At 40.1% G+C, this 14,493-nt stretch overlaps 1 protein-coding gene across 1 annotated transcript; it reads right to left on the bottom strand.

Moving 5' to 3' along the window:
* Positions 1–1,450: 1,450 nt before the first annotated feature.
* mgll (monoglyceride lipase) lies at positions 1,451–11,734 on the bottom strand. The gene is made up of 7 exons (XM_036531962.1): positions 11,419–11,734; positions 7,096–7,202; positions 6,371–6,507; positions 5,653–5,763; positions 4,758–4,847; positions 4,009–4,224; positions 1,451–3,906 (listed from the first exon to the last, which is right to left on the bottom strand). Exons 1-7 carry the CDS (start codon positions 11,526–11,528, stop codon positions 3,802–3,804), a joined length of 876 nt encoding a protein of 291 aa, XP_036387855.1. The 5' UTR covers positions 11,529–11,734; the 3' UTR covers positions 1,451–3,801.
* Between the last annotated feature and the right edge of the window lie 2,759 nt (positions 11,735–14,493).

The following is a 14,493-nucleotide window of genomic DNA, read 5'->3' on the forward strand; positions in this document are numbered from 1 at the left end:
TCACCATCTCAGATGTGTTATATGGTCTAATATTATAATATTGGCCTTTTCAATTATACAATAGTATCTTCCTTTGACTTGTTGTGCTAATTTTACTGAATTTGTAAAATTCTGCATCTTCCAGTTTTAGGCATTATGGGTGTACCTGCACATGTATGTTATTACTCTACCTGTGTGGGGTGTGTCACCTTGCAGATGTGACAGCTCTACCCTACACCTGATGTGTCAGGTGTGTCATTTCTTCTTCAGTGCAGACATGTCATCATGTTAATTTTAACATAAAATTAATTTTTTAATAAGCACAAGATGGTAATGTAAAACCCTTGTTTTTTTAATTCATTCAGTCTGAAGTAACATGGGGGATTTTACAATTGTTTTTTTTTTTATTTGTTGTTTTTTTTTTTGAGATACGTAACAGCATGGTAACCGATGTTCCAGGTTTTTAGGATTGACTAGAGCCTATTATGATCTTTTCTGTCAGTTTTGAAGTCATTATTTGGTTTTTTTCTCAATGACTTGACCTGTGGGGCTTTCAACCTGCATTTCAATCCTCATCCTCCAGGTGTCCCTGCTGGCACTCCAGTCAAAGCAGTCACATCAAAATATACAATTACAATGATGCAGTTACAAGTAAGGAAGGAGGAGGAAATGAAACATGGATGCACAAACAACATAAAGAAGTATTTCTTTCTTTGCAACAATATCCTCCTAAAACACAGCATACCAAGGGGGGTAATTTATTTTGCACAAGTTGTGAAAAAACAGAAGTCTTAGATTGATGGGGGTGTGATGGAATCCTGTCAAAAATGCTGGGGAAATGAATGCTTTGAGATCTGGTGGGATGTGGTTCACAATTTGACAGGTATTCACCTGCACAAATACTGCCTTTGAAAAAGTGGTTCTCTTAAATTATGAACATTTTCAATAAGCATGTGGTAAACTGTGGCAACATTCCATCTGCCAGAAAGCCTCTGTTACACCAAGCAGACTTGTCCCGATGTATGGATAACAGCATTGAATATTAAATTACATAACCATGGCTAACGTTATTGGGTAAAATAATCAGGAGACCTGTCTTGCCCAATTACTACATTCAAAATACTGTCAGTCATTTTGGCGTTCCTAAGTCAAACCGATATGCTGGATACAAATCACATTGTGATGAAGTATATATGTGGGGTGGGGAGTACATGAAAACTACAACAGTAAACAGTAAATGAAAAATACAACAAAAGACAAAAAAGTTATTCAAACAGAATTGCAAAGTCCAATGCTTGCTGAACGATAAATAATGTATATTTTTTATAATGTAATATTTTTTATAGTATATTTTATTATAATAATGTAACTCCTTCGCACAAATCATGATGCAGAGATGTTCTCTGGGCACCAGAGGGCACCAAAGACCAGTCCATGAGAACCCACATTCTCCCACAACTAGGCTCACTTGAAACCATCTGATATAAATGTTGCAGATGAACAATCAGGCTGACTGTGTAAAAAGGCAATACTCATGTCTTCCCAACACCAGCACCATTTGGGAAGGCGTTTACATCACATTACATGCATTTAGCAGACGCTCTTATCCAGAGTGACTTCCATCACAATAGAACATAAAGTCTAATAGATGTAGAATAATAGAAATAGAACATCTTGTCTCAACATGACTCAGGGGGAGAACCTGATGGAATTGTTGAGGCAGATGTAATATGTTAATTCTGAAAGACACAAAAATACTCATTTGCACCAGTGACTTGTACCTGTATGTTAAGTTTCCAGAGACTGGGTTGATATAACAGGATCCCTTTTTTAATCCTTTTTTTTTTTTCAAATATTCAGTGGAACCATCTTCCAGCTACCCTACTGTAAATATAATCTTTAAAACTGAAAAACTCAAACTATGATTACACCAACCCTAAACCAATCTGAAAAGCCGCCTACCTACCACCTCCATTGGTCAAGGTGCTTTCAATCTTGCAGCCATGCTAAAAACCTAAATCTTGAATCTGCTGGTGAGCTTGGATTGGCACCTGTTCACCACTTGCTGGTGCACTTAAATCCTTTGGAACAGTGCCTTTTCTAGGCTGCACTTGTGCAATCTTGCCACTGATTGTCATGGGGTGTTGTAGCATGTGGATCCTGCTTGTAGCCCTGACTCTCACTGACCCACTGCTGTTGGCATGACCAGCATTTGTATTCATTAGTGACGCAGAGTGTGAAATGTCAAGGAAATCACAACAATGACCTTGTTTACTTTACTTCTACTTATACTGGTTTTGAGTAGAAGTAGTGGACTGCTGGTTTTAAACACACAGGTTTGCCACAACCGCTGGTAAATGCAGAACATGACATGACCGGTTCCCCCCCAAAACTACTGGACAAACCAGATTCCACTGGCTATATGCCTGGATTATTTTGGAAATAATTGGTTAAAACAGCAAACCTCAATTATATTCAGCAGTTAATTGTGTTTAACACTTTCATATTTCCACCAGATTACTAAGTGGCATGTGTGTCCTACATGTGTGTCCAACTTTTTAACTGGTTTGCTCTTTTTACTTTTCTGATAATGTAATGATCCATCGAACTCAGGTCCAGATACAAATATTCAATGTTTTTTAAATCCCTCTGATTTAAATAAAGCAAGGGTTTAAAATTCTTGAATTCCAGTAGCAGAAGTGTGGTTACCAAACTAGATTTTCTGAATAACTGGATTCAAACAGCTGATTCAGACTTCACTGTGTTATCTAAAACCTGGTTAAATTAATATGTTCTAGATCATGTTTGCAGTTCATTTTGCTGATAGGGCCAGGCAAGGTGGAGGTGTTGTAATTTCACTCATTTATTAGTTGTAGTCATTATCCAGGCAGTCCAAGATGCTTCCTCTTAAAATGTAGATGTCTAAGAATACTTCTTTTACCTTGGTGGTCTGATACAGGTGTCCACTGACTAGTGCTGGCACATTTTCCTTGTCAAAATCACTGGCCATTTTGAGTAACAATGAGTAACACTGTTATCACTGATATGAAGTGCACATGAATTGGACATCTGCTTCAGAGGGTTTTAAATATATTTGCAATGTTCTATATCTAAGATAATAAAAATATTCACCTCATGTAATACTAAAAACCCTTGCAAATCATTGTTAATTGACCTAATGATGACAAATGCACATTATGAATACACTACAAGCAGGTAACAACATCAGTGGTCATTATTTGATTGCTGGTTTAAGAGATACTAAAATGGCAAATCCAAAGTCTCTTCTTGAAATAAGAAATTTTACATAACTAATTTCAGTTGTAGATGAAGAAAATATTGTATCCCAAACGTCAAATTATCTTGAACTACTACTAGTTTCAATCACTGTTTCGAAGACTTAAAGGTAAACACTCTTCAAAAAAGATACAAGGTGAGGGGTAAGAAATGATATTTCGTTGTCTGAGGACATCAGTAGATCTTTACATCATTTTATAAATCTGTCAGATAAATTCTCACGTTGATTGGCTCAATTCACAAACTCCAAGAAACATGTCTCTCTCTTCTTTGAAACAGCCCTAGTTGTTGATTTTTCTTCAGGTGGTTCTTTTAATTTTGTATACTATGCAAATGCCCAAAACCTTTTAGCTGCCTTTTTAACTTTTTAGCTGCCTTCCTGGCCAGATCCCCAGATGCCTTATTTTAGTCTATCTGCCTGGTTATATAAAGGATAATTAAAATAAAAACTAAAAAGTCAAGAGATCGAAGCAGACAGTAGACAGGCAAGAATAAAGAAGAGGCATTGCAGGGGCCAGATGCTGGCTAGGCTGGAATTCGCTCCACAATCCATGTGCCCACTTCTTCCAGAACAGAGTCAGCTGTCTCTGGGAGGTCACGGTGAAGAGCATGGTATGCTCCTTCATATACCTGAGATAGACACACAGTGATCAGTTCACCTGGGGCACATGCAAAATACCACACACAAGCACTGATCAGTATGCTTGACATGTGTACACACACACATCCCACCTTCAGCTTCTTGTCAGTGCTTTTTGCATTTTCAAACATCATCTGTGAGCCTCTGATGTCACAAAGCTTGTCCACATCGCCATGGAGAAGCAGGAACGGCCAGGTGATGGTGGGAATGGCCTTCTCAATCCGTTGTGTAGCAATCAAAAGCTTCACAGAGAATGACACACTCAGACCTCCGTGGTGGTTCAGCTCATCCTGGTCATAATCATCCACCTGCCAGAAAAGAATGGTACTGTGTTTAATGACCAGTTCTGGCATTCTTTGTATACAACACCTCTGCGGCTGCGCACTTAGAAAGCCTCACCTCTCTTACACCCTGCCCATGGCTTGCACTCTGCTACTGCTGTCTGTCGGCCTGTCTGTCTGTTCCTCTCCTCTGTGTGCCCCACTGACAGGGCCCCCTCATTTCAGATTCCTTCAAAGGTGGAACCAGTGGCAAAAAAATGCCTGACCATCATCAAATATCCACACTCTATGGGGTCTGAATGGATCCGTGCTAAAACTATGCACTAAATCTAGTGCCTAATTAGCACTCCTGTGACCTGACTACTTTTTGTTTATGATACTGAAACTGTATACATGCATGTTGTTTTAAGCATAATTCGCTTATACTTTGTACTGTAATCTGTACCTTTATACACAAATGGTCTGCAAATCACCCTCGGTATGAGTGTTTACCCATACTCAGGGTGATTTACAGACCATGTGCACGCACATGCACACACACACATACACATTGGTCTTACCTCCCTCTGGTCCCGAGAGATCCACTTTGACTCAATAGCACCCAAACACAGCTTGGGCAGCATATGGTTCAGAAGCTTTGCTAAGACTACCTGTCATGAGACAGAAATTAAGTTTCAATTATATATATGACTATATGACTACTTATGACTATATTTATAAATGCATTTTGTATATTCATGTTTATTATGTGGTTGTACATCCTATGATATTGATTAACTGCAAATTATTTGTTAACTTAGCAGCCTATAAACCAGCTGTTGCTGGATTGTATTTTTTCTGTATCATTACATCATCACATTGTCAAATTATCAAATTATCATTACATGTATATTTCAACCACATTTTACAACAATATACTACTGTGTCTAATCATTACTCTTTACTGTGGACAGTGACGACCAGCTGTCACATCTTACCCAATTATATTTGTTCAGATGGCCTGTGGTTCCTGTTGGTCAAAACGGCGAAATACAACAAGGAATACAACAAGTAGTGTGTTTAAGAGAAAGAGAGGGTGTTGAGCTCATCAGTTAACTACCCAGTATAACAGGCTATGGATGGGAAAAACTGATCATAATAGGTGAGATGTTACCAAAAAAAAAAAACAGTACATGAGATCTGCCTCAATTGCTGCAATGGGGCAGAATTACATGTGACAAGGGACATCAACATTAAAATATTTACAGTTTCAAGTCCAGCATTGGAATTTCCTCTATCCTTTCAGTTAATTTTGTGGCACATTCTGGCTTCTTCCTTTAGCGAACACAGAGCCTGGTAAATGCAGATCAAAGTCAACTAATCTACACTTTGACCACAGACCAGGGGCAGAGCCAAAAGGAGGCAAGTTACCGGGGGTAGAGGCAGACGAAGACAGGCTAGCGGGCCTGGGTTTACCTTGAAAGGTGTGGCCGCTTCTGGGTTAACCTGGACCATGGGTGCAATGAGCACCACACCGGTGAAAGCATCTGGCCGCTCACATGCTGTCAGGATGGAGATGGCCCCGCCCTGGGGGAAGGTTACAGATTACAAGAGAGACTGAAGTACTGGGCTGTGCTGGAAATGCTGATAATATAGTTAACTCAGATCCAAGCATATGCTGAAAGATACTTTAATATAACAACTTTAATTGTCTGAAGTAATGGAAAAGTTGATACTTTTTACATATATTTAGTAGTAAGCAGATGATCGGACACTACTAAGCCAGAAGAGAAAGCTCATGTTAGTATGGCCAGAGCAACAACAGAAAATTACAGAAGCAGGCACTGATCTTGAATTAGTAGCTACTTCATTCATGACTGACAAATGCTTCTCTCCTCTTTTTGCACCTCTAGCGTTGCCAGTATGACACGATAGTTAAACAGCTACATATTAGCTAGCTAGCTGCCATAAATAGTTAACTAATGATCGGTGTTTCCATTGATGGACACTGACAATATATATCTGTCTGAAGCAGCTGGTGTCAACTGTTCTGAAGGGGAAAAATTTATGACCTTTTCAAGCCTGAATTCTGTGGATACAGGCTGATATCAGAGAAGCTGTCCTATGAAAATGTTTACTGCAACAGGGCCAGCTCTCATACAGAAACAAACATGGGTGGGGGGGCGGTTCTCACCATGGAGTGTCCAAGGATGAAGACAGGCAGGCCAGGGTGTCGCTCCCTCACAATGTCCACATGCTGCAGAGTGTCTCTGATGAAGATCTGAAAGTCCACCACTGACATCCTCTCCCCCTCACTGTTACCATGACCCACTGAGACAGAGACACAAATATATGAACATAAGTATTATTAACTCATTACATAGTTTGACTCTGAAAAAGTTCACAATGACATCTCTTTCAGTCACTTCATGGAATATACTGGGTTTGTGCTCCTCAGCCTCTAGCCAGAAAGCAAAAGTCCAGTATTTATTAAAAAACGAAAACACCCAAAACATTGCTACTTTAAAAAGCTACTTTAGAATCCAACAGAGAGAATTCCCACAGAACATCTGGAACATATCCAAGAAAAACTAAATCCATCTGAATCAACAATCAAGAAGGATTTAGCTATTTATCTAATTATGCCAGTGGATAACATAGCAATGGGAACCTTAGACTGTAAGCAGCTAGTTGGTGACAGCTTAGTGTAGTATTTTTTCTCTTAAAATGTTTGCAGGAGCTAGTAAATAATGCTGGTTTAGAATGCCACTAGGTAAAGAGGGTGTCCCAAAGAGAATATTTTAAATGGAATTTTAAACTCTCCTTTCACTTCTGGTCTACACCGGTGAAATACACAGTGGTAAAAGAAATTGATAGAGAGGGTCTGGCCTTAAATGCGATAGGTCTGGCATTAGTCACCATGGTCATGTGCAAACACCAGCAGGGCACGTTCCATCAGAGTTTGGGCGAGGCGGCTGTATCTCCCACTGTGCTCCCCAGCCCCGTGGGCCACAAACACCAGTGCCCTAGAGGAGAGAAGAGGGCAAAAAAATTCTCTTTCACACACAGACACATCAATGCACAAAAAATCATGAACCTACATACATATAAAACCCACACACACCACCACACATACATATGTGCACATACACACACGCACTCACACACAAGCCCGTCAACAGCGTCACGACACACATGACATGGCTAGAGTGAGAAATGTCCCAATGTCATGTGACATTGTTGGCAGAGTTGGAAGTTGGAAATGACATTCCACATAACACATTATGACATGTGATAACGTGTGTCATGTATCATACACAATTATGGCTTTACGCATGCTTTATACATTTGCACTTAATGTACAATGCAACCCTTCAACATCTCTTATCTTGACTTCTCTTATATAAAGAGGGTGGGATATATTTGGGACAGTTTTCATTTCGGTTTAAACATTGATATAGACTGTGAACAATGTGATGTCTGCATGTATGACAACAATGAAAGTTAATGCAATTAATGACCTTTCACTGTCATGGCTGAAATGTGTTTGTTAATGGTGTGATGGATCTCCAACAAATGTTTTCAGTGTGGAAATGTGCCAACTGTTTCAAAGGTACAAATAATAAATGTTAGTACATACACATGTATACAAATGGCTCTGCCACTCAAGGCACTGCTATGAGTAAGCAGCCAACCCACAGCTAACATCTCACAAAAACTGTAAAGGCAGTGTTTAATATGAATGCTACCCAGTGTTTCAAGTGACCTGGAAGGAAAATGAACATGCAGAAGAAGACACAGAAGAACAAGATAGGGGAAAATGGACCAAGTTTGGTATAAGTATAAGTTTTATAATGTGACCGTTGTATCCCAATTCTGTGAGTGTAAATTTGGTTACATGGTTCAGAGGTAAATGTTTATGGTAGTCAGAGCACAGGGTAAACATGGCTATTTCTGTAGACATCCAAAAAAGGGCCTAACTCTGCTGTATATGCATGAGGTATGATCTCCCAGCCTACAGTCTGGTGAATGGCATGCCTGCCTGCCATCCTAATCAGGGCCAGCTGAGTTAATAATACATTTTATTTTTCCATTACATCCTGTTCCCTTAGTTCAGTTTATTTGTAATCTCTTCCCTAGTGATGCTCTCACATTCCTGGAACTCCAACAATGCAGTATTACAAGGCCAGCCATTTAGACTTGAAGATCAAGAAATTCCTCCGGGCTCTCTGGGTGCTCAGCCAGCTGGCGACAGTCACAAGAACAGAGGGGCCTTAGAGAGTGTGTCAAGCCTTCACACTGTGAACACAAAGGACTGAAGCAGCTCCCTCCCTGAGGAGAATGCACGTGCTTGAGAATTTAATGACCCAGAAAGTAAAACCAAACTGAAGACCTAGATTAATCTAAACCAAAAATAATGTGTATGTCGTGAAAAAGGCACACAGACATGTATGCTCTACTGTATCTGGAAAATCAGTCAAACAGAGCAAGATATATATATATATACACACACACACACACACAAACTCACAGATTCACATATGGCACAGACATGTCCTCACACACTCACATAGTATATACACCTGCTCAAACACAAACACACACAACACAAACAGAGTACATACATAGACATGCCGGTCCAGCACATACACATACTGCACACAATCACACATGCTTGCACAAGTAGCAGATTTCTGCAGAAGGGGATGAGGGTGTTTTGATAGGATATGCTATGACAACTTGGAGTATGCTTTAATGGTTCTATTGCTGAATATTAATCAGCTACACCATGTGCATTTTAGGTAATCATATATATTTCTCACTGCTAGTGACACACGAACTGCTACATCACATCCTATGATGCACACATATATTTTACCCTAGGGGGATCAGAGGAAGTGTGTGCATATGCGTCTATGTGTATGTGAGTATGAGCACGTTCTTCATTTGGTGTGTGTATGTGTGTGTGTGCATGTGAATATGTGTGTGGGGGAATGCAAGGTGTTCTTTTAGTAAAGCTAAACAAAAAATGACAGTTATAGGAACACTGAAGAAGGAAGTGGTTTGTTGCTTTGAAAACCATGTGACAGGCAGGCCTAATGATATTTTAATACTAACCAGACTCCTTGCCCCATGTTTGCCTGCCCCTCCTCTCTCTGTGTTCCCTTTTAATAATACAACTCAGATGCAGGGCATGGGACGATGAAGCTATGGGTGATAAGTAACACACCCAGGTATGCATTGCTTTCCATTGAAAGCATGCCTTTGTGTACAAGACCTGTTTGACACATTCACTGCAGTGAACATACCCACGCACTCAACTGAAACATATGCAGTACCCTATGGCCCAGTGAAATATCTCTTCATCTGTGTTACTTGCACTGAAACAAAAACATCCTCTTTCAAAGCAAGTATAACAGCTTTGGCAGGAGTAAAATATGAGGACAGTCTAGCACTAAGCATTTAAAACACTGAATAAAACAGCACACCCGTTTAATTTACAGTGTGGTTAGATCCACTTAGATCCACTGAAAGGAGATTTGAAATTTAGCATTAAGTATTACATTTTACCCATCCAAATTTTGACTAACCAACTGAATTAACAAATTTTGCTTAGTTTAGACTACACGACTTGGCTACGACTTTACTGTTCAACCTTCCCGACTTTTCAAGACTGGTGTGAAATCTGGAGTTCTAGCTCAGGACCGGGACTGGTCCCTGTGAGATCTTAGGTTAGTAAAAGATGCACGGCTTCGCGATCTCCCTACCATACTAGGACATGTTACGGAAATTCCAACAGAAACATTTCATACATATTTAGTTGACAATGCTACATTATGGCGGAGAGCGCAAGGCACTTTCAGACCATCACCCTATGGGCTAAAGGAAAATGTTTGTCATATACCGCAATTCCTGTAATCTCAAATCGGCTGTCATATACACTGCAAATTTGGGAATATGTAGGCGCGTGATAATAGGAATACATAAAGGCTGTGACCCCCTTATGCGTTTCACCGTAGGGGAGGTACTTGAACCCCCTCAACATGAACATACGTTGTCATCTCTGACTCGGGGGCTGAGCTATTCGAGAGGAAACGCGCTGTAAGTGTAATGTGTTTGGTCGCATTTGAGACAGAAAATATTCAACTAAGCAATCAATAACGGGTAATCATTGACCTGCATGCCAGCACTTGGTAACTATATTACTGGCAAGAAAGGTTTGGATTGTTTTGCAATGTTATCTGCAGGTGTACCAAACTGTACAGTTATTGCATCTAAATCCGTATTATAGGTTAGCCAGTTGGATATTATACCTAGCTAATGAATTATTTGACCCGGATAATTAATTATTACATACCTAGGCGGCTGAGCAGCATACTAGCTCGGTATGACATCCAAACGGGAGGATGGGGATGACAGAAGTCATACGCATGAATTCATCAGCAATGACATCGGCGGTTGCTTTGGGCTGGAAGTGGGTTTATAACTCGTGCTCGTGCACTTCCTCGTTAATTAAATTTCAAAATGTTAATGTTTAATCACTGCCTCGTCTTGTTTTGGTTTAAATTAATGTATGACTTCGCTTGTGTTTATTCATACGTGAGGTAGGCTGTAAGGTAGCGCTCTCGATAACGCTTCATCCCTGCTCGCATGCACGCACGCGCAATCAGACGCACACATTCACACAAGAAAGCATATATATATCACAAATCCAACACACTGCCTCTCACAAAGAGTGTTAGTAGAAATGTGAAGGTCATACGGTCCAACTTTCACAGTTCGATTGTATGGAAAACAGAGCAGCACAGTTTTTTAGAATGTAGGACACAGACTGTAGAGTCAAGTAGAGTTCTGTTACACAATCTGTGATCATGCTAAACTTAAAAGTGCTTAATATTACTCATAACCTCGTGTCTTCGCTGTAGCTGACCGACCGGTCTGACCCTCGTACAACTGTTTTACAATTTACAGTGTACACACCAAGGCTACTACAAGTGAACCCACAATAAACACGCTAGACGTAAATAAACGGCCTGCAAGTAAACTGACTAGCCTACACGCTAATGTAAACGATGATATTTTATTTATTAATTTATTTTACATCAATGATTGGCATCAGCAGCGGCAGCATCGCATACAGCGTCAAAATGAAAAGTAAAATAACAGTTGATGGGCTGGATGTGAAGTTTTCTTTTACATTTTGACTGGTCCGGATTTCTTACTGTAGCGCTTGCAACTAACCTTGGGGGACCATCAGGCTTCCAGTAGCGGCAGAACAAGCGCTGGCCATCAGCGTTGACAATGTGCTGTTGGTCCGGGTTGGGGACATCGTCGGCTCCGCGTTCAGACATACCGGTTTTCCGGTCTCTCTCTACAACAGATACTCGGAACACGAATAGTATAGCAATATTACATACATGTCAGTGTAGCAATTATCAAGCAACTGACCTAAACATTAAGTCTTAAAGTTTTGTTCATATAGTCGTCAAGTTCCGCGGACAACCTCCGAAGGGATGTTTTCATGGCCCTCACGTCAAAGGTTCTGGACCACGCTGTCCTCTTGATTTGAGCGGAACAGGTCTCGATCACGCCCACCTTCGTATACATCGTCATCACAGATCGTTAAAGGGGAAAAAACAACGAGTTTCAGTGTGAATTTGTGTAATCGAGCGGAGACCAGATACACTATTAGTAATTACACTACCCACTTAGACTTGTTCATTAATAAAGTGTTACCCGTGTACGTAAACAAATCTACTCGTTCATTTATTTGACTTCTGAAATCCTAGTGTTTTGTAAGTAAACAATGTCAAATTGTTTGATTGATTTCCCCTATCAACATTAACTTGCTTGCAAAGGCATGCATCTTAATCTTCCTCCAGCCTAAATAATGGTTCTTAATCAATTTGAGGACAGTCTGTAATATTGATCGTTTTCAAATTAAATTCACCCACTTTGAAAATAGCAGATAACTTATTTTAAAAGCTTAAGTACCCTAACATCTAGCTACACAGTAATGATATGTGAAATGTTTAGCTTCTGTGACATTTATTAGTGCTTTCAACAGACATGGATAACATAAACTACTTGCAGTATGAAAAGTGAGTTTATTCAAAGGTGAGATAATATGACACTAAGGATAAAAGCTGATACACACCATTTGCTACATAACAAGAGAGTATGACTCCATTCTGCATTATTCCTATAGTGTATACAACCTGCTAATGGACAACTAACTTAAGTGCCCAAGGGGTTTCAGACCTGGACATTCTGGACTGAGAGGTGTTGTACTGATTAGCCTGCATGTGTGTGCTCCGCAGTCACTTTGTCCAAAAAAGCTGCAGAGTAACCCAAGAGCTGATTCAAGCTTGATCTATGGGCTGTGTCTCCTTTTACACTCTCTCCCCATCTGCATCACCGTAGGCCCCCCATCACAGTGAAGTTTGGCTGACATCACTGGAGTTAGCCAGTAGTAAATGGTAAAGGGGGGGGGGGGGGGGGTGTATGACTTATAGGAGGCTCCCCAATCCATCCCTGTTTCACCTGCTTGCTAACTACCTTTGCCCAGGAGCATACCCGGCAGCACAACACATTATTGAGGGTGTCCCAGCTGAGCAAGGGGAGGGGTTTTGTCACACTCATAAATGCACCCTCTGAGTGAGTCTGCAAAAATGCAGGCTTCTGTGTCTTAAAAATAAAGAGAAATCCAAACTAAATGCATAGCAGACATTCACATGAAATCAAGTAGTAGTACACAGGGATTAACATTTTCATTACATTATCACATTAGAGCTGCAATGCAGATGCTCTTATCCAGAGCAGGTTGCATTGCTTACAAGTTTTACATTCCATCAATATAGCTGGATATTTAATCAAGCAGTTCAGGTTAGGAACCCTGCTCAATGATACAACAGTGCCCCACTGGGGATTTGAACAGGCAACTGTTGGGTTATCTTTTACTTAACCATTACACCACACTGGTCCCAGTCACTGTTGTAAATTGAATGTACTAATTCATCATCCAAGCTGTGGTCTGTTGGCATTACTATATCCTTTTACAGAAATAGGTATAGCAGCAAGAAGGCAGGCTTCTAAGCCAAAGGGTTTGATTCCCAGAAGGACCACTGCTGTTGTATCCTTGGTACTTAACCTTGGCAAAGGTACTTAACCCAAATTGCCTCAGTAAAAATCCTGCTATGTAATTGGATAACGTGTAGAAACTGTAAGCTGACCATGTCTCTCTGGATCAGAGCATCTGCTAAGCGAATGTAACATAATGAAAGGAAATGTAATTGGCCATCTCCTGCCATCCTTTGAAAAGTGCAGATGACAGGATTGTGTGTTGTGTGGTTCGTCTACACACTGTACTAGAAAACCTCCATTTGAAATCCATAGGGGTTACTCATCCAAATGCAGCATGTGTCAGGGTATGGCTTTCAGATGGTAGGTGACCACAATAGAAAAGAAGTCATTTAATCAGTCCTGTATATAAAATAAAGCTTAATATATCATATGAAAGGGAGGACCCTCACTAAATAAAAGATATTTTATTTATCAAATCATAGTTGCCCTTGAACAGTTCCACAATAGATACAGTTAAACAGCTGTTCAGCTACTTAATAGTTTTGATTCCTAACTAGTTTAAACATGATGGTGCTAGTTATTACAGCACTGATTACTGACGCATGTTCAGATGTCGTTTGCAGTGTTCTGTGTGCACCGTTGTTCCTTTGACTTTATTCGATGTATTTTTGTACCCTTGCTTTGCGAGTCTTTCTGTACAAAATCTTCTATAAAAATTGAGTTGAGTTGAATTGAGTATTCCAATTGAGTCAACAAGGCTGTTTAAATTGGTTCTAGATGCATCAATGTAGAATATTTTCCAAAGTGGAAGTGGAAGATTGTTGAACTCCAATTAACTCCAATTAAAAGAGAAAATGCTGGACAGGACAAACTGCTAAATTACTGAGCTCTGTGAAAAGTTACAGGATGGAAAGGATGGGATACATTCCCATGTGAACCAAGGAAGCAGTGGCAAAATCTGCTTTCCCTCATTAAAGAAGTCTAATTATCTGTTTCCCTTTGGTAGGCAAATCACTGTCCTTGTATAACCTTGATGGTGTTTACTAAGTACATATATATCCTGCTATTCTTTGTTTAGACTCATACACCTACACTGAGTGCTGTGTGAACTCTCTACTTGTCCCTAAGATGGGGTCTTCCTTGTTAATACAGTGACTTTAGTTACCGCCAGGCAGACTAGGCATGATTTTTCTGCAACATATTGAATGTAAACAGGAAATTATTCCTAATTAT

This window comes from Megalops cyprinoides, chromosome 6 (genome assembly GCF_013368585.1).
Source record: "Megalops cyprinoides isolate fMegCyp1 chromosome 6, fMegCyp1.pri, whole genome shotgun sequence".
Lineage (NCBI taxonomy): Eukaryota > Metazoa > Chordata > Actinopteri > Elopiformes > Megalopidae > Megalops > Megalops cyprinoides.